At 40.2% G+C, this 21,074-nt stretch overlaps 1 protein-coding gene across 12 annotated transcripts in view; it reads right to left on the bottom strand.

The window, feature by feature from the left end:
• SYNE1 (spectrin repeat containing nuclear envelope protein 1) overlaps positions 1-21,074 on the bottom strand; it is a 479,896-nt gene that overhangs the window by 383,362 nt on the left and 75,460 nt on the right. For 11 of the 12 annotated variants that reach the window (XM_047769899.1, XM_047769909.1, XM_047769910.1 and 8 more), the window contains exon 3: positions 7,291-7,352. The exons of the other annotated variant lie outside the window; for it this stretch is intronic. In XM_047769899.1, the coding sequence (XP_047625855.1) occupies positions 7,291-7,352 (62 nt within the window). The remainder of the gene's footprint in view (positions 1-7,290; positions 7,353-21,074) is intronic. 12 annotated transcript variants of the gene reach the window in all.

The raw sequence follows: 21,074 nt of genomic DNA, 5'->3' as shown, positions 1-21,074 counted from the left end.
AGTCTACATGACAGCCACAGCCACGCCGGATCTAAGCTGCATCTGTGACCTATGCCATAGCTTGCAGCAATGCCGGATCCTTAACCCACTGAGTGAGGCCAGGGATTGAACCTGCCTCAACATAGACACTATGTCAGGTTCTTATCCAGCTGAGCCACTTCATATTTTATTTTAAATTATTAAATACATATCCTACAGTTTAAAATTTGTGATTTCTGGATACCCAGAGATACCAGTAAAACTGAACTGGAAAAGGTCTAAGGGAGGAGCCCATGGCACAGAGATTGCTTTATTTCAGTTGAGACACACACACTGTCAAGGAGAGTTAGACTGAAAAGGAGCTAATAATGGCCCAAGATATTTCCTCGGATGGCCTTCTGTATAGTATATAAACAGGTCCCAAGACAAAGGCTGGATGTCAAGGTGTATTGTGTGTACCCTGAAACATCTGTACAGACAATGGCCCCTCACTTCTAGAACCAGCCTCATCACTCCCTCCTGGGCTTTATATGAGTTTCAAGTAGGAGATAGTTCATAAGCTAAGATACAGGGGATGGGGAAAAGCCCATCCTAGAACCACTATAGAGTGTTCTCATGCTTTGATGGTTATTTGATGGGCAGGAACAACAGGCTTAATAACAGGAACCAAGAGGAGAGTGGAAGGGAAGCAAGGTTGACCAGCAGCTGTGGAGCAAGTTATTCCAATATTTGGCAAGCAGCCCATTGTACTAAACAGTCTAAAAATGCCAAGGTTGCTAAACTAGATCAATAAATCAAGGTTGCTAAACTAGATCAATAAAATCATGGTTCCTAGTTGGATACGTTAACCACTGCGCCATGACGGGAACTCCTAGATACATATTTAGCCATGAGTGACAGAACGGAATCAAGAGCTAACTCTGAAAAACTATTACTCAGAATCAATATTGGGCTAACGAGAAAACATACACTCCACCTTCTTCCATTGATAGAGCAAATAAAATAGAAAGAGGCAGTTTTCTTCCTAAAAAGGAAGAAAATTATAGGATCCATGTTTCAGTATGAAACCCCCTTCCTGAAAGGAATTATCAGATACATGAAATAAACGAAGCCCACTAATTTTTGTTACTTGTATTACATTATATTGACAATTTATGATTTGCAATGTTTGGCATAACTGCGACACATGAAGAATTCCATTTGAAAATAAAGAAAATATTTTTAAAAACTGAAAATTATATATACAAGTTTGGATAATCTAAGAAAATTCTCATCTTTTCCCTACTTTTAATAACATTTTTGTTTTAAGAAAAGCATATTTTTTAAACCAGATCATTTTCTTATTTGTAACTCATCTCTTCACACTGCTGTCAAAATATTTATAAAGAACAGTTACAAAAGAATGAAATGTCATCAGTAAAAGAGTTTGTTGTTTTGTTTAATTAGTAGTCGATAGTTTGCTTACTTGCAACTATTGAGCAAAGCAGACTAGAACAAATTAAAAATTTCCCATTAAAAAACCTTCCCCAAATTAATTTCCCTGAAGCCTTTTTTGAACATCTCCCAATGTACCCAAGATTGAATGACCTTAGGATAGAAGGATCAATTGTTTTCTTGCTTCTCAATTCAATATCCCAGCTCTTCAACCTGCCACAACCTATTATTAAACCTATTATACTTTGGAAATGGTTAATTTCCAAAGAAAATTTTGAGATACAATCTTTCTTCCAGTTTTACTGAGCTATAATTGACAAAATTTTCTTTCTAAATAAAGTCTTTTAAATGATCCTTTAAAATAAAAGTTTTATTTATTTAGTTTAGTTTACTTAAAATCTTTAAAGAAGGCATTGCAGTAGCAAGATATTATCACAGAATTTAGGATAAGATGGTTCATCATTTTAGTTTAAATCCATAGAATTTCACATGACTGGTGCAAAAGCTCTCAGACAATATAGATCCTGCAAAATATTTATAACTTGCATTCTAGAAAAAATTTGAAAAAAATTGTTTTCCCTTCCAAGTTAGCACTTTTCTCCTTTCTTGTTCTTAGTGATAAAATACCTTGGCATGCTATGCAGCATAAGTAATAGGCGAATTAAAACAAATATCTGATCACAAGCATAAAAATATTTTTGACCTGGGTCACTTCCTTACCCCTCTTGGTAGATGTCAACAGCAAGCTTTAGGAGGAAAACACACACCCACACACAACACCGAGGAATAAAATCCATTTTAATTCCTTTAAAGGGTTTTGTTATTAGATTATCTGAAGCAATTCCAAAGCACAGAGCTATGTACAACAGAACTGCCACACAAATAAACATTTGCTCTCAAAGAGGAGACAAGATCATTACGACATCATGCCAGGACTGAGGTTTGGAAGAAACTCTCATGCACTTCAAAGCCAGACCTCAGGATAAACTTGGGGCCTAGCATGTACTGAATACTTGTGTGCCCCCATAAGTCCATACACCGATGCTTTAACCCCCCATGTGACGGTATTTGGATGTGGGACCTTTGAGAGATAACTAAGCTGAATGAGGTTGTAAAGTAAATGCCCTCATGATGGGATTTAAGGTTTAACTCTTCCTTACAAGAAGAGTGGAAGAAACCAGAGTTCCTTCTCTGCAGTGGGAGGACAGAGCCAGGCAGAGGACCTTTCCCAGGAACTGACTCAGTCAATGCATTGATCTTGGTCTTCCAGCTTCCAGAACTTCAGAAATAAATGTTCCTTGTTTAAGCCACAGAGTCCATGGCATTTTGTGATAGCAGCCCAAGCTGACTAATACTAGCTCTAAGCTGGCTGGGTATTTACGGGACAAAGTAAACAAACACCAACACAAACAATATATATATAAAAAAAAGAGACTCAATTTGATCCCACAAATTACAGAACCCTAGGTCCTTCCAAAGTTGACAGCAAGTATGGTTCTATCCCTTGGGGCAGACTGTTAGTTATAGGACAAACTACTGGCCTTGGTAATTTAATAAAGAAGAAGGAAGAGGAAAAGTTAGCTCAGGAATCTCTGGAAGATAAGGAAAGACCTTGAAACAGGTCAAGTTGCTTTTCTGTGGATTACTTTTTTTTTTTTTTTAGGGAGGAACATTTTATTCTGGCTTTGGGCCTGCTGCATGACTGAAAAACAGTGGTTAGGGGAATTATCTGCGTGTTGCTAAAAAGCAAGCAGGAGCTGAAGACCGAAAATCTAAGAAGCCATTTTCATGAGACTTAGTGAAACTCTGAGCATAGCACATGCTTCTGTGAAGCCCAGGCGACTAAGGTGTGTGTGTGTGTGTGTGTGTGTGCGCGCGCACGTGTGCCCAGGTGCTTCTAGTTCATGCCCAGGGTGCTTAAATGATGGGCAGAATGTCTTTGGGAGCAAGTCTTCTCACAGGGGCAGCAGGAAAAGTGACACAATGTCTTTGTCCACAGGCCAGATCAAAGATATGCAAATGACCTTGCAGGTAACACATTATTATTCTCAGAAGTAAGTAAGTGAGCACTTTGCAATGGGGAGGGAAGTGTGTGCTCCCATTTAACTGTGGATGCATATATAAACGTGACCTCAATGAGACTGGGGAGCCAGGGATGTAGAGGTCGCCTATGTTTTTACAGAGAAAAGGTACACACAGAGATAGAGGTGGAAATGGGGGTGAGGATAGGGGCAGGGGATTGAGATAGAGATGAAAAGGGGGCCGGGTGGAGGTGAGATGGGGGAGATGGATGGGAGAGATTGATGTGGCACAGGAATGGGAGACAGATGGGAGGGAGAATGAGAATGAAATTGGACTGGAATAGGGAAGTCGAATGGGGATAAAGGTGGGTCAAGGATGGGGACAGGAGAGGGGGACAAAGAGGGAATCCTGTGATGGGCTGCTGAGACGGACGCAGACATAAGCATCAACTCCATAGCTATCCTAAACTCTCGACTGTCAAAGCAGGGTAATGGGGTCAGATTTGATTTTAAAAATGTTTTCCAAATACGAATCAGTCAGAAAAGGAAGATGTTCTCCCTTGAAGCGGTGGGTCTGGGCTATGTTTGGCAAGACAGCATGAGGTCAGTATAAATAAGTTCTGGATAACAAGTGTAGGTATCACTGTTTGAGTTTTCAAGACCAAGGAAAGAAAAAAACAATAGCAAGGACATAGGAGAAAACAAAAGAACAAGAACAACAAAAAAATCTCTATCGCAGTAAAGTTATAAGGGAGCACCTATGGAGGTAACAATTTTCTGGGTCTTTAGAAATGATACCATCAATGCAAAAACGTGTACAGTAGGGAACACAAGTGGACTTTAGATTCATGTCTGCATTAAAATCTCAGCAATGCCAATTACCATATATGAAGACGTGCGCTAAAAAATGGCCTGTGTTAAGCACTTAGCAAAGGGCCAGAAATTAATCACGATTTTTCTCCATGTAATTTATGTCTATGCTATTCTAACAAAATAAGAAACGATAAAGACTCTTTGCCATTGCTGTTTTATTCATTAAGCACCTCTGCATGGTACTCAGTGCTATGCTTAGAGCTATTAGGGTGCACAAAGAAACTTCAGGAATTAGCATGTGCCTTGAAGACATTACAATGCTGTGGGGAAGGGGAGATAGGCAACAGTCCAAAATGATTTAAGACACACTGAACTTCCCCTATGCTGCAGGTTCTAAAGAGGTGCTGAGATTTTTTTCAGATTCTACCAAACCAGAGACAGCAACAGTAGAGAAGGGGGATGTGGCGCTGGAGAAGGGGTGCAGGGGGAAACTGCTAACATCCTGGACCATTTGAGAGCACAGGTTCACTGTTTCACATGGGGTCAGAAATGACTTCATGAATGGGAGAGGTTTAGTGCTACACATTAAAGGTAGGACTTAGATATTCAGACAGGAAATAGCAGGATTGAGGTCACAAAGCAGGACTGAAAAAAGAGAACAGAAAAGGATGCACATGGAGAGAGCCTATTCCGAGAGCCAGTTACCACATCAATATGTAAAGGATAAAGTGGTGATAAAAACAGATTAGAAAATAAGCTCTTGGCACCTAATCCCTCCACAAAGGCACACATTCTGATTTTAGCTGCTTTTTAAAAAATTCACTGTATAGATAAGTATATTTCAAGAATTCGGCTTTCAGATTTTCTACAAAGATACTTAACCCCACCACAGAAATAAATATGAAAATAATTATAAACTATTTTCACCAGTGAGATTGGAAAACACTACTAACTTTTAAAAAGTATTAACAGTGTAAGGAAATGGACATTCGCATAAGCTCTTGGTATATATTAAAATTATAAACTTGTATATTTCTGGACTAGCCACCCACTTCTAGAAATTTATCCTAAGAAGGAAAATGCAAGGGTACAGGTATATATGCCCAAGGACTTTCACTGTGGCATTTTACATAACGTTAGCCAACTGGAAACCAACTAAATGATCATTGATAGGCAACTAGCTAATTTATTATTTGTAATATATAAATAATTTTATTATATTTATAATAATAAACTATTATACAGGCATCGGAATGACTGTGTGACTCTGTATCTAGTCACGTGGGAAGATGTGTTGAGTGAAACAGAGGCATAAAGAATAATATCCTCCTCCATGGAAGTTCCTGTCATGGCTGATCACTAACGAGGCTGACTGGCATCCATGAGGTTGAGGGTTCAATCCCTGGCCTCACTCAGTGGGTTAAGGATCCCGTGGTGCCACGAGCTGTGGTGTAGGTCGTAGATGAGGCTTGGCCCTCACGTTGCTGTGGCTCTGGCGTAGGCTGGCAGCTGCAGCTCCAATTCGACCCTTCGCCTGGGAACTCCCATATGCCACAGGTGTGGCCCTAAAGAGCAAAAAAGAAAGAAAAAAGAATAGTATCCTTCACCACAGCTGTTTACCTGAAACTGTGTGTCCATGTGTGGTGGTGATCAATGTGTTAGCTATGGCTGTATCGCGATTGTGGGATTTACAATGATATTTACTCTCATTACACTTTCTAAGAGGTTTATTACGGAAACTATTTACAACTAGCATGTAGCTTTTTAATATTATTAAAAAAAATCTATTTTCATTTGGGGCGGGTGGGGGGGGGAGATGATAATTGTGTCGTGTCAGTAGGGGCCGGGCCAGTTGGCACTAGTCACAACCTGAGAAAATGAGCCCCAAAGATATTCAGTGCCTTTCACAGGGCAGATTCTGGGTGCAGCCACTGGGCCAGAGAGTGTCCATCTTACCAAGTGGCTTTTGGAGAGAGAGTATAGGAGAGATAATTCCCCTTTATCCCGTATCTAGACACATTATTCTAGGCTTCTGTCTTTGCTGGACTGTGAGCTTCCCAAGGCCTGGGGAAGGATTTTACTAGCTTGTTTCCTGTCTTCAAAGCCTCATATAGACATACAGTCCGCAGTCAATTTGTATCATGGGGCTGAAAGAAGGTGCCAAGCTTTGTCTGTGTCTGAACTATAAAAGACGCTTTGGATAAAGCTCTGAAAGTAAAAGGAAAAAAAATTAAATTAAAAAAATAAAATTTTAAAAATAAATAAAAGGGCTTGGGGGGAGGTGCCTGATCAGAAAATGCTCCTAGGATTAAGCCCTACACATATGCCCTGCACACTTTGGGCGCTGCCCTCGGCAAAGATGCTCTACTTGAATGCAGACAATTGTCCTATGATCTTCCTTTATTTTTACAAATGCAAAGTATTTTTTTTTTTTGGTTCACATACTTTTTCGTCAGCATTGTAAGAGACTAATTTTATCGTAATATAGCTATATGGGAATTAGTAATATGTCAGAGTGTGTGTTCCGCGGCATTACAAGGTCTGGATACACGGTCACCTGATACAACTGAATGTCAGTATGGATAATCCCATCAGTCTTTACAGTGTCCTGCCATCTGGGTGATTTTCCTATAAAAGCACTTGAGAGGGGAGCCCAGACACTGTTACAATGTCCTCAGATAGAATTCTTGGCTCGCGGAGGGCCACTCATTGCTCCTTTCTGTTCCGAGGAGAAACAAACACCAACAGGAGTCCCAGCACACACCCGCCGTTTGGTATATGACACGTTAGCCCAGAGAAACAACTGGATGGGATCTTTCAAGACTCAGGGAATGGACAGGACGTAACTGCTCTTGACTCTGGGTATCTGCTGATTTCTTCCCAGAAGCAACACTAGCAAATGCCCCACTGAGGCAACAATAAACTGACAGGGCTCCAAGTGTCACTGACTAGTCATAGTGACAGGAGCCACAGCAGCATTCCTTTATATTGTGCATTTAATGATTTATTGGCTCAAACCAAGTAATGGGAGAGCTTCCTTTACCTTGGCCAGATGAGAGTTGATCCATTTGGTAAAAGTACGTTTTTGTACGATCTCTTGTTCATCTAGAAGAAAAAAAATTATCGGGTGAGGTACCATGTCAGGAAGCTGTATCGTGAAAAAATTCACAGTTACACAACTCTAGAAATAATGATTATATTGTTTTATGTTAAAATGCATTTTATCAATTCTTATCTTGAAGGAAGAGTCAGTAAAACTCCAAATACATTAAGCATTTCAAGAGTTTCTTTAAAATTTTCAGTAGATGCTTTAAAATTTGCAGTAGGTTAGCTCTATAGTCATCTTCCTTCACTCACTAAAAGTTCTCTCAATAATTAAACCCAATAAAGCTGTTTTTTAAAAAGCAACTGAGGCGTTCTCCAGCGGCTCAGTGAGTTAAGGATCCAGGGTTGTCGTTGCCGTGGTGCGGGTTCAGTTCCTGGCCAGGGCACTTCCATGTGCTGCAAGTATGGCCAAATAAATGAATAAATAAAAGTTCACTGGGACCTAAGTTTTATGCTTGGCACAAAGGGAATGCAGAGAGATGAACAGGACACTGCCTACCAGGATAGGTCTAAAGGTAGGTATCTAGGAGACAACATAAACAGTACAGTCTTTGACACTGACCTTAGTAATATTTTTATGTGCATCCTCAAGCAAGGGAAACAAAGCAAAAATAAGCAAATGGGACTACGTCAAACTAAAAAGCCTTTGCACCGTGAAAGAAACTGTCAACAAATGAAAAGGTCACCTACTGAATGAGAGAAGGTATTTACAAGGATGTCTTTGATAAGAGATTAATATCCAAAATGTCCAAAAAATACCTCATATAAATCAGCTTTAAAAAAAAAACAACCTGATTGAAAAATGGATAGAGGATCTGAACAGACATTTTTCCAAAGAAGACATACAGATGGCCAATATTTATGTGAAAAGATGCTCAACGTCACTAATCATCAGGAAAATGTAAATCAAACCCACAATGGGATATCATCTCATACCTATTGGAATGGCTATTATCAAAACGACAACAAATAGGAGTTCCCGCTGTGGCACAGTGGGTTAAGAATCTGACTGTATCAGCTCAGGTCTCTGCCAAGGTGCAGGTTCTATCCCTGGCCTCGTACAGTAGGTTAAAGAATCTGGTAGTTCCCATTGTGGTGCAGCAGAAACGAATACGACTTGTATCCATAAGGATTCAGGTTCGATCCCTGGTCTCACTCCATGGGTGAGGGATCTGGCATTGCTGTGGTGTGGGTTGCAGATGCGGCTTGGATGCTGCGTTGCTGTGGCTGTGGCGGCTGGCATCTGTAGCTCCGATTTGGCCCCTAGCCTGGGAACTTCCATATGCCATGAGTATGGCCCTAAAAAAAAGCAAAAAAAAAACCCAAAAAACAAAAGAATCTGGCATTGCCTTAGCTGTGGCTCAGATTCAATACCTGGCCCAGTAACTTCCATATGCTGTGGGTGCAGCCATTAAAAAAAAAAAAAAAAAGGCAACAGAGAATAAGTACTGGAGAAAATAACAAGGATGTGAAGAAAAGGAAAACCTCACATGCTGTTGGCAGGAATGTAAATTGGTGCAGCTCCTATGAAAAACAATATGGATATTCCTTAAAAAAAATTTTTTTTTTTTTTTGCTATTTCTTAGGCCGCTCCCGTGGCATATGGAGGTTCCCAGGCTAGGGGTCTAATTGGAGCCGTAGTCTCCAGCCTACGCCAGAGCCACAGCAACGCAGGATCCGAGCCGCGTCTGCAATCTACACCACAGCTCACGGCAATGCCGGATCGTTAACCCACTGAGCAAGGGCAGGGACCGAACCCGCAACCTCATGGTTCCTAGTCGGATTCGTTAACCACTGCGCCACGACGGGAACTCTGGTATTCCTTAAAAAATTAAAAAAATAAACTACCATATGATCCAGCAATTCCACTTCTGGGTATTTAGGGAAAAAAAAAAACTAATTAGAAAAGATATATGCACCCCAATGTTTACTGCAGCATTATTTACAATAGCCAAGATATGCAACCTAAGTGCTTATCAATAGATGAATGGATAAAGAAGATTTTATATATATATATATACACACATAACATATATATATATACACATAACATATATACATATGGAATATTACTCAGCCGTAAAAAAGAAAGAAATCTTGCCATTTGCAACAGCATTGATGGACCTAAAGGGTATTACCCCAAGTGAAACAAGTCAGAGAGAGAAAGACAAATATTGTATGATTTCACTTATATGTAATAGAAACAGTCATAGATACAGAGAACAAACAGGCAGTTGCTGGGAGGGGTTGAGGGGAAGAAATAAGTGAGGGAGATTAAGAGGTATAAAACTTCCAGTTGCAAAATAAATGAGTCACAGGTATGAAATGTACAGGACGGGGAATGCAGTCAATAATTTTATAGTATCTTTTTTATGGAGACAGACGGTAACTAGACTTATCATGGTGATCACTTTGAAATGTAAGTCAAATCATCACATACACTGTAAACTTAGACACTGAAGTATGTCAGTTGAATCTCAATAAAACTGGAAGAAAAAAGTAGCAAAGTAAAAAGAGAGCTAAAAAAATTGTAAAGGTAAACATTTAGAAGTAGAAACAGACAAGAAAGGGCACATGTGCAGTGGAGGGTTATACGGCAATGCAACAAGATAGAGGCACCACAGGGACTTGACCTGGATGCGGAGTACTGTGAACATACTACAGGGCAACCTCCAAAAAGTCCCATCTCCTGGAGTCCACATCTTTGTGTGGGCAACTGCAGCCAGAACCTGCGAATTGCTTCTGATGAATAGAATACAGCAAAGGTGATGGGATGCCACACCCACGAACATATTACTTTATGTCAGATTCTGTCTTAGCTGAGCCAAGTGAGAGATGCTCCTGTTGGCTTAAAGAAGCAAAGAGCCGAGTTGTGAACTGTCCATGGAGAGGGCTCTGTGGCAGAGAACCGTGGGCTGCCCTGCAGCCAAGATTCATACATACACAAGCTCCATTCATACACAAGGAAATGAAATCTGCTAACAACCTGAATGAGTTCAAAAGTGGATTCTTCCCTCACTTAACCTCCGGATGAGAATGCAGCCCAGCTGACACCTTGACAATAGATTTGTGTGACCCTAAGCAGAGGACACAGCTAGTTGGGCACCGAATCCTGACTCATAAAAATCTGGGGATAATAAATGAACATTGCTTCAAACTGCTGTTTAAAAATGCATTATGCAACAAGAGAAAACTAATATAGGAAGGAAAAGAAGGAGGGAACAAGAAGGCTTTAAGTAACAATATGAAGAGATGAAGGCCAGAGATGGCCAGTGTAACACCTTTCAATGAAAGGGTGGATTCTGTTTGTTCTGCCAGCATCTAATGAGTGTCAACTGTTTGTTGTACACTAGGTGTGGTGAGGAGCACAGATGAACAAGGTATCTTTTCAATTCCTCACCCTTTGAAAGGTGATGCTTAAACATAATTTCAGCTTTCTAAAAAAAAAAAAATAGACCTTTTGGCTAAAGTCTAAATAAAAACTCTAAAGAGGTAGATTTCCTCTCTGGAAGGACCCTTCCTGGGCTTCAGCTCAGAATACTAGACCACCTGCTCGAATATAAACCCCACGAGGACCGTAAATGTGTTTCCAATGTCTACAAATGTGACCAAGAAATACTAGTGAATGAATAAACAAAGAAAGTAGACAACAAAGCTTTTTCATTTGGAGAACATTTTGATATAGCCATAAATTTAAAGAATGCCATTATTTCTGTCTTCACGTTTTTATTATAGTTGATTTACAATGTTTCTTCAATTTCTGTTGTATACGAGTTCCTGTTGTGGCTCAGTGGTTGATGAACCCAACTAGTATCCATGAAGACGTGGGTTCAATCCCTGGCCTCGTGCAGTGGGTTAAGGATCTGGCGTTGCTGTGAGCTGTGGTGTAGGTTGAAGATGTGCCTCAGATCCTGAGGGTGCTGTGGCTGTGGCATAGGCGGGCAGCTACAGCTCCAGTTTGATCCCTAGCCTAAGAACTTCCACATGCTGAGGGAGAGGCCCTAAAATAGCAAAAAAATAAAAATAAAATAAAAATCGGAGTTCCCATCGTGGCACAGCAGAAATGAGTCCAACTGACGAACATGAGGTTGTGAATTCGATCCCTGACCTTGCTCAGGGGTTCAAGGATCCAGCATTGCCGTGAGGAGTGGTGTAAGTCACAGATGCGGCTCAGTTTTGACATTCCTGTGGCTTTGGCGGAAACAAATCTGACGAGGAACCATGAGGTTTTGGGTTCAATCCCTGGCCTTGCTCAGTGGGTTGAGGATCCGGCATTGCTGAGAGCTGTGGTATAGGTCACAGAAGCGGCTTGGATCCCACGTTGCTGTGGCTGTGGAGTAGGCCTGTGGCTACAGCTCCCATTCGACCCCTAACCTGGGAAACTCCATATGTTACAGGTGCAGCCCTAAAAAGACAAAGATGACCAAAAAAAAAAATTTCTGTTGTACAGCAAAGCGATCCAATCACACATGGTTCCCTGTGCTGTACAGCAGGGCCCCATTGCCCATCCATTCCAAATATAACAGTTTGCATCCTCAAACCCTGGACTGCTCTCCATCCCACTCCTTCCCCTTTCCCTCCTGGGAACCACAAGTCTGCTCTCCCCGGTCATGATCTGTTTCTGTTCTGTAGATAGGATCATCTGCGCCACATTTTGGATTCCACAAATAAATGATACCATAGGGTATCTGTCTTTTTCTTTCTGGCTCACTTCATTTAGTATGAGAATCTCTAGTTCCATCTATGTTGCTGCAAATGGCATCTTTTTTATGGCTGAGTAATATTCCATTGTGTATATGTACCGCCTCTTCTTAATCCATTCCATTCATCTGTTGAGGGACACTTAGGTTGTTTCCATGTCTTGGACATTGTTAATAGCACTGTGATGAACACAGGGGTGTGCATGTATCTTTTTCAATGAAAGTTTTGTCTGGATATGTGCCTGTGAAACATGCACGTTTTTTTTTTTTTTTTTTTTTTTTGCTTTTTAGGACTGTACCTGTGGCATATGGAAATTCCCAGACTAGGGGTTGAATCAGAGCTGCAGCTGCTGGCCTACACCACAGCCACAGAAAGGACAGATCCAAGCCATGTCTACGATCACTACACCTACTGCTCACAGCAGTAGCACCACTACTGTGGCTGCACCACTGCTCACAGCAACACCAGATCCTTGACCCACTGAGCAAAGCCAGGGATTGAACCAGAGTCCTCATGGATCCTAGTCGGGATTGTTAACCACTGAGCTATGAATGGAACTTCTGAAACATGCACTTTTAACTTTCAAGTACATACCAGAAACAAACCTGTATGATAATGGGCAATACTTCCTATGAACTGGGCCCTGATCTAGCTCCATCTCTCTGGTTAGAGATCACATTATATTTTAATTAATTAATTATTATTGATTTAATTATTTATTCAATTATTATTTATCATGTAATAAATATTAAGTCATTTAATTCTTATAACACATCTATAGGTAGGAATTATTATAATATCCATTTTATAAATAAGAAAACTAAGGCTCAGAGACGTTAAGTGTTTTTAGAAAGGTCACCCAGTGGCAGCGCCATGTCTTGGACTCCAAGTTTTAGTGTCTGATTCCTATACCACTGTGCTGCTGCCCTAGGATGGCAGAGAAATTACTGTATTAGTCACAGCATATATTTATCATATTCAAACAATAAGTTCATAGCTGAATCAATTTGACTTTGACCTTAAAATCTTCAGGTTCTATAACTAAAGTCATGTAGCAGCAGAATGACCCTAACAATTCAAGCTAGATTTGATGGAATTCAGAACCTTATTATAATACAGAAAATCCAATGTGAAGTCTAAAATAGACTCTATACAATAGCATTTAGAATGGATAAGCAATGAGGTCTTCATGTATAGCACAGGGAACTACATCCAACACTTGGGATAGAACATGATGGAAGATTATATGAGAAAAGGAATGCATATGTATGTATGACTGGGCCACTTTGCTGTACAGCGGAAATGACAGAACATTATAAACAGACTATAATAAAAAATCTACAATAAAATAAAATCAATTCTAGATAGAGCTAGAATTTATGTAAAACTTTAAAATCAATTTGTGATACATACTATTTTATAAATATCATAAGATGTCACTGTTCTAAAATATTGGGAGTTTGCTGAGTCATATAGTAGTTCTATATTTAGTTTTCTGAGGTACCTCCGCACTGTCCTCAAAATGGCTTAAAGACTTAAACCTAAGACAAGACACTATCAAACTCCTAGAAGAGAACATAGGCAAAACATTCTCTGATAGCAACCCTACAAATGTTTTTTCAGGTCAGTCTCCCAAAGCATCAGAAATAAAAGCAAAAATAAACCAATGGGACCTAATCAAACTGACAAGCTTTTGCAGAGCAAAGGAGACCATAAAAAAAAAAAAAAGACAACTTACAGAATAGGAGAAAATAGTTTCAAATGATGCAACTGACAAGGGCTCAATCTCTAAAGTATGCAAACAACTTATACAACTCAACAGCAAAAAAGCCAATGACCCAATTGAAAAATGGGCAAAAGACCTGAACAGACATTTCTCCAAAGAAGATATACAGATGGCCAACAGGCATATAAAAAAATGCTTAACATCGCTGATTATTAGAGAAGTGCAAATTAAAACTACTATGAGGTACCACCTCATACCAGTGAGACTAGCAATCATTAATAAGTCCACAAAAAACAAATACTGGAGAGGGTGTGGAGAAAAGGGAACCCTCTTGCACTGTTGGTGGGAATGTAAATTGGTACAACCACCATGGAAAACAGCATGTAGGTACCTTAGAAAACTATACATAGAACTACCATATGATGGAGTTCTCGTTGTGGCTCAGCAGTTAACGAATCCAACTAGGAACCATAAGGTTGCGGGTTCGGTCCCTGGCCTTGCTCAGTGGGTTAAGGATCCGGCGTTGCCTTGAGCTGTGGTGCAGGTTGCAGACGCGGCTCGGATCCAGCATTGCTATGGCTCTGGCGTAGGCTGGTGGCTACAGCTCCGATTAGACCCCTAGCCTGGGAACCTCCATATGCCACGGGAGTGGCTCAAGAAATTGGAAAAAAAAAAAAAAAAAAAAAAAAAGAACTACCATATGACCCAGCAATCCCATTCTTGGGTGTATATCCAGACAAAACTTTCCTTGAAAAAGACATATGCACCCGCATGTTCATTGCAGCACTATTTGCAATAGCCAAGACATGGAAACAACCCAAATGTCCATCAACAGATAAGTGGATTAAGATGTGGTATATATACACACAATGGAATACTACTCAGCCATAAAAAGAACATACTAAGTGAATTCAGAAAGAGAAAGACAACTACCATATGATTTCACTTATATCTGGAATCTAACATAGGACACAAGTGAACCTTTCCACAGAAAAGAAAATCATGGGCATGGAGAAGAGACTTGTGGTTGCCAAGAGGGAGGGGAAGGGAGTAGGAAGGACTGGGAATTTGGGGTTAACAGATGCAAACTATAGCCTTTGGAATGGATAAGCAATGAGATCCTGCTGTATAGCACTGGGAACTACGTCTGGTCACTTGTGATGGATCCTGATAATGTGAGAAAAAAGAATGTACACATGTACTTGTGATTGGGTCTTCTTGCCGCACAGGAGAACACTGTAAATCAGCTATAATGGAAAAAATAAAAATCATTATAAAAAATAAAATATAGGGAGTTCCCGTTGTGGCGCAGTGGTTAACGAATCCGACTAGGAACCATGAGGTTGCGGGTTCGGTCCCTGCCCTTGCTCAGTGGGTTAAGGATCTGGCGTTGCCGTGAGCTGTGGTGTAGGTTGCAGATGCGGCTCAGATCCTGCGTTGCTGTGGCTCTGGCGTAGGCCGGTGGCTACAGCTCCGATTGGACCCCTAGCCTGGGAACCTCCATATGCCTCGGGAGCGGCCCAAGAAATAGCAACAGCAACAACAACAACAACAACAAAAGACAAAAGACAAAAAAAATAAAAATAAATAAATAAAATATAAAAATAAAATAAAATATTAAAATAAGTTAGCAGAAAGTTAGTGTATAAGTCATAAATTTGGCATGCAATTTAATAATATATTGCTTAATTTTAAATTGTTATAGTTTTAATTCTACTACCATTATTGAAATAATATTGTTACTGAAACAGATTTATCTGATAGTAAATCTCCAAGTTTTTACTTAGACTTTAGCTAAAAGGTCTTTTTTGGGAAGCTTAAGTTGTCTTTGCAGCATTCATTGTATATATCTAAATGTCAAATTCTCTACATGGTTCCTTTTGTATTATGACAGCAAATGCAGATTTAACTGCATCCTAACAATCTACTTTTTGTATCGTCAAACACATCCAGCTGAATTGTAAGTAAATATTTTCTGATTTTGCTTACTATTTTCCCAAATGAAAAAAAAAATCCTGAAGCTTCATCATGTCAGTGAATCCTATTTTTAATATAAAATCTGAATACTTTAGTCTAGCATTTGGTATTTAAATCTTATATATACAACATAACAAGTTTAGGTTGTGGGAGTAATATCAAATATGCGATGAATGTCAAGCACATTTGCATTAAGACAATGCCCACAAAACATTGTGAACAGTAACACTTCTTTTTGTTTTTGTTTTTTTGTTTTTTTTTTTATTATTATTTCTGCCTTTTCTACGGCCACTCCCGTGGCATATGGAGGTTCCCAGACTAGGGGTCTCATCGGAGCTATAGCTGCTGGCCTACACCACAGCCACAGCAACGCCAGATCCAAGCCGCGTCTGTGACCTACACCACAGCTCATGGCAACACCGGATCCTTAACCCACTGAGCAAGGCCAGGGATCGAACCCACAACCTTATGGTTCCTAGTTGGATTCGTTAACCACTGAGCCATGACAGGAACTCCAAACAACACTTCTTTATAAAGCTGTTGACAAGGAACCTGGCCCTACTCTGAGGAACAGATAACACCATGGAACAGACAGTATGTCAACAATAGCTCGAAGCCATATGTCAGCTACTGTAACAGAGGAACACATAAAGTGCTGAGGAAACTTGAATTTAAAAGCAAGTGGTTCTCAAAGAGAGTGATGAAATAGGCAGAGAAACTAAAAAAGAAGATGCCATTAAGTTGAATATCAACAGATAAGTAGAGGAATTCCCACTGCGGCTCGGTGGGTTAAGAACTTGACATAGTCTCCGTGAGGATGCAGGTTCGATCCCTGGTTTCACTCAGTGTGTTAAGAATCCAGCATTGCTGGAAGCTGCATTCAGATGGCCAAAAAGTACATAAGGCAGGCTTTTGATCCAGGTAAGTATTACGGGCAGATGCAGCTCAAATTCCCCTCCTCTCCTATAACTTGAATCTTGATTCCTTTATAAAAGCCAGACTGTGGGGGGAAACCACCCTCCCCCCAAAACCAGTTATGGAAACTCTCTAGGTCCTTCATCCTTAAGGCTTCCATCACTGGTTCTGTTTCAAAATCAGCTGGACCTGCAGACCTCAGGGGTTGGAGCCTGCTGAGCCTTGAGAGATGTCTATCTAGGAAAGTTACCGTATGCCCATGACCCTGGGTCATGGTGTTATAAGAATTAGTCTCCAAATTCCAAGGCAATATCCCTCTCAAGAAATGAGTGAAAAATAATACAAATGAAATTATTTGCAGAACAGAAACAGACTCATGGACTTTGAAAGCAAACTTATGGTTACCAAAGGGGACAGGTAATGGGGGAGGGAAGAACTGCGGGTTTGGGATTGGCACATACACACTCTGGGGTAGGGAATGACTGGCCAGCAGGGACCTGCTGTACAGCACAGAGAACCCCACCCAATCTTTATGGGAAAAGAACCTGAAAGAGAAAGGATACGTGTGTATGTATAACTGAATCACTTTATTGTATGGCATAAATTATCACAACGTTGTAAGTCAAAAATAATTCAATGACGCTTTTAAAAATGAAAGAAAAAAAGAGAAATGGCTCTGATATTCAATTTCTATTTTTCTTTGCTCTGTCTGTCTACATATTTCCTCGATGTTTTGCCATTTCAGGACACGTGCAGAAACATGGTCCAATGTAGCAAGGGTGATTCCATTTTACCATTAAGACACTGTCACACAGGGAGTTCCCGTTGTGGCTCAGCAATAATGAACCTGACAAATATCCATAAGGATGTGAGTTCGATCCCTGGCCTCGCTCAGTGGGTTAAGGATCCAGCGTTGCCGTGAGCTGTGGCATAGGTCACAGATGCGGCTCTGATCCCACATCGCTGTGGCTGTGGTGTAGTCTGGCAGCTGAGGCTCTGATTCAACCCCTAGCCTGGATGCTTCCATATGCTGCAGGTTCAGCCCTGAAAAGCAACAACAACAACAACAAAAGAACATTGTGACATTGTTTGTCACACCTATAACTATAGTCAGTTTTCTTCCTGATAAGTCACAGTAACAGAGACTTACTGATTTCACACAACTGTGGTTTGTCCTAAGTGACTTCCAGATGCACCTGGAAGAGGCCACAGAAAAAGGTAGCCTGGGTTATCTGGAGCTTTGCAATCAATCATGAAAATCAGTGAAAAAACAACTGCATTTTCTTCTTACTATATATAATAAATTTATCATATGTTATGTAAAACCATCACACAGAATTCTACTGTCAGTAGCTTTTCAGTAGCATTACTAAATTAAAGAAATTAAAATACATGCCAATATCTTCTTTTTTCTTTTTTTTTTGGCTGCTCCTCCAACATACACAAGTTCCTGGGCCGGGGGTCTATCCCACACCATAGCTGTAACTAGAGCCACAGCAATAACAACACTGGATCCTTAAACCACTGAGGCTCAGGAAATGTCCCCAAAATCCTCTTAACAGATGGTATTTTTAAAAATGTTAACAGCAAATGAAACTAGCATGTTTCAATATATTTAGCAAATTCATCTATAGGAATTTATTTCTGAGAGATATAGCATATCATACATGAGTATGCACATAAAGATACATATTTTATCAGAGTTATGAACACTCATAAAGAACAAAATAGTGAATTTCTAAGTATATCCTTCTTTAGTCAATGTCATCTTTAATATAGAAATACCAAGAAGAAAGACTATTTAAATAAATAGATATAGTTGTTAAGTCTGAAACTGCCATCTCTTACAAAAGCATTAGGTTATTGTGTACTGATACATTTGCAATAGGTTACGACTAACACTTTAAGTTTTTGTGGATTCTTAAAGCACTCTTTGGGTGCTTTAATGGCAATGATGGCTTAAATAAATGTCTTACAAATTTTAATGTCCTGAGAACGCACATGTTAATTTAAAATAAATCAAATATTTAAAATCACTTTGTTCCTAACTGTATCTAATAGTGGTTTGTTTTTTTTTTTTTCATCATTTTTGATGCAGGTGGATTCACCTGAAAAACCCTGGAAAGAAATTTAGAAATAGAAATGCAGAGATTGAATTTCATGACACAACCAAATGATGTGACTACAAAGGAAAAACAACAACAACAACAAAAAGATAAGGTGGCAGTGCATTTATTATTAATTAAATAACAGCCTCCATCAGATGACCTAAATTGAATTATGTGTCTTGCAATCAGAATTGTGTGATCGCAACTACTGTGCAACTACTGAATTACAGTTAATAAATTCACCACTAACTTTGTTATACATGGGTTGGGTTTAAGGTATATTGAATATTTCAACTCAGTGAAATAAACAGTTTATAATTACCCAATGTTCAGATTTTTAAATTAAACATAGAAATGAAAAAAAAAAATTATAGGACCAGACTGTGTCCACAAAGTCCTCCCATTCTGACCAGCATCCCCTTCGCAATGTGACTCCACTGCTCCTCCTATCATGAGAGAGAGTCAATTTCCCAACTGACCAATCGTGTGGGTGAAGTGACTGCATACGACCTCTGAGGTTGGGCCTTACCAGGCCTTGAGGATCCCCTGTGGTTCTCTAGGACCCCTGCCCTGAGCCCACCCCACCTCTGGTATAGCATCCTAGAGGAAAAAAGTCACTTAGAGGAGACCTGAAGCATCCCAGCTGACAGCAGAGGCAACTGCCAGACATGTGAGTAAGCAGATCTGCCAGCCCTGCTGATGCTTCCACTGAACAGAGCCAAATAAACGAGCCCAGACCCAGCCAGCAGAGAAAACACCCAGCCCGCCCACGGGAACATGAGAAACCAGAGGTATTATTGCTTTAAGCCACTAAGTTCTGGTGGTGGGTTCAGCAAATGCTAACTGAAGCAGAAATGGCTACTGGGGAGGGGAGTGCCGCTTTAATAAAATCTAAAACATATGGCCTTGGCCTTAGGATCAGGTGGGGAAGAAGGCTGAAGGACACAAAGAGACAGTTGAGGCTGAAAGAACAGTGAGGAAACTGCTAGCAGCGGGGAGAAGGAGAGCTACACATATTTTATGTGTTTTTATATATTCTATCAATTGCAGTAACCTGAACTTTTGCAACCAACTAGAAAGATTTCCCTGCAGAAAGGTGTCAACTAGCTTCTTTCAGCTGCAGTTTATAAGGTACTGAAAGAGAGGGAGATGAACCAAAGAAGGAACTATTTAGTTTGCAAGCAGAATTAGAGGAAACATAGAAGCCCTCTGATTTGGTGCACTGGAAAAATAAGGGCTTGTCATCACCAGTCTCTCCTGGAAAAAAGATTTGCCAAGTAACAAATAGCTTCAGGATAACAATACATCAAGAATGTAAGACCCATTGTTAAGAACTCAGAAAGACTTGAGGCGGTGCTTCGTTGATGTTCTCAACCAGACAAACCAGCTACGAAGAATCTGAAGGTCACTGCCCACCGTCGCATCATATATGGTCCAAAGTTTATTTCAGACTTTGGATTTGAGGGGCATGGAAGAAGCTCCAAGCAGATATTTGGGAAGCTAACAAATTTGTTGAGCAAAAATGCCACCAGTTTTCACTGAAGGAACAGGAGCGTTTCAAATAAAGACAGATACAACTTTACAGGGTTAGGAAGAAGCTAAGAAGACTATAAGTCACATACATGAGTCATTTCTTATTAAAAAGACAGGCAATGGCCCCTGCCATTGGATTAGAGGGACAGGCCACATGTTCCTGGCTGGAATTCAGAATGACTTCAAACCATGATTTCCAGCTCCTTCCCATTCTTCCCTTCTTTGGACAGAAGCATCTGCTGCAATGGTCCTACCCTGTCTCATCAATGCATATTGGATGAATGGGGAGCAGTTACTTCACTTTTTGGTTGCCAGGCCTGAGGATTAGGAGGAATTATGACTGAGGCGTCTCCTCTGTCATGCGGATCTCACAATACTGGACTTGAGGTTTGATAACATCACTGAATGAGACTTCCAATGTCTTGAGAGGAATGAATGTATTTTGATGAAGAAGAGAAATCATAGTGACCAAAGAACACATTTAAATTATGGACACATCCTGCAGTCCGGATGTCCATCCTCCTTTGCAGTGTGACTCTGTCCTTCCTTCCATCAAGGGCAGAACTGATTTCCCCTCTCCCTGAATTTGATCTTGTATTGTATTTGCTTTGATTAATAATGCAGCAGAAATGACTTTATATCATCTGATTCTAGGCCTCAAGAAATCTAGAAGTTTTGTTTTAATTGTCTTGGATCCTTGTCCTAAAATCACCATGCAAGGAAATCAGTCTATATTGGCAAATAAGAGTCCACGTGGAAAAG

Source organism: Phacochoerus africanus, chromosome 2, assembly GCF_016906955.1.
Source record: "Phacochoerus africanus isolate WHEZ1 chromosome 2, ROS_Pafr_v1, whole genome shotgun sequence".
NCBI classification, from domain to species: Eukaryota; Metazoa; Chordata; class Mammalia; order Artiodactyla; family Suidae; genus Phacochoerus; species Phacochoerus africanus.
This window is presented reverse-complemented; position numbering and strand designations above follow the sequence as displayed.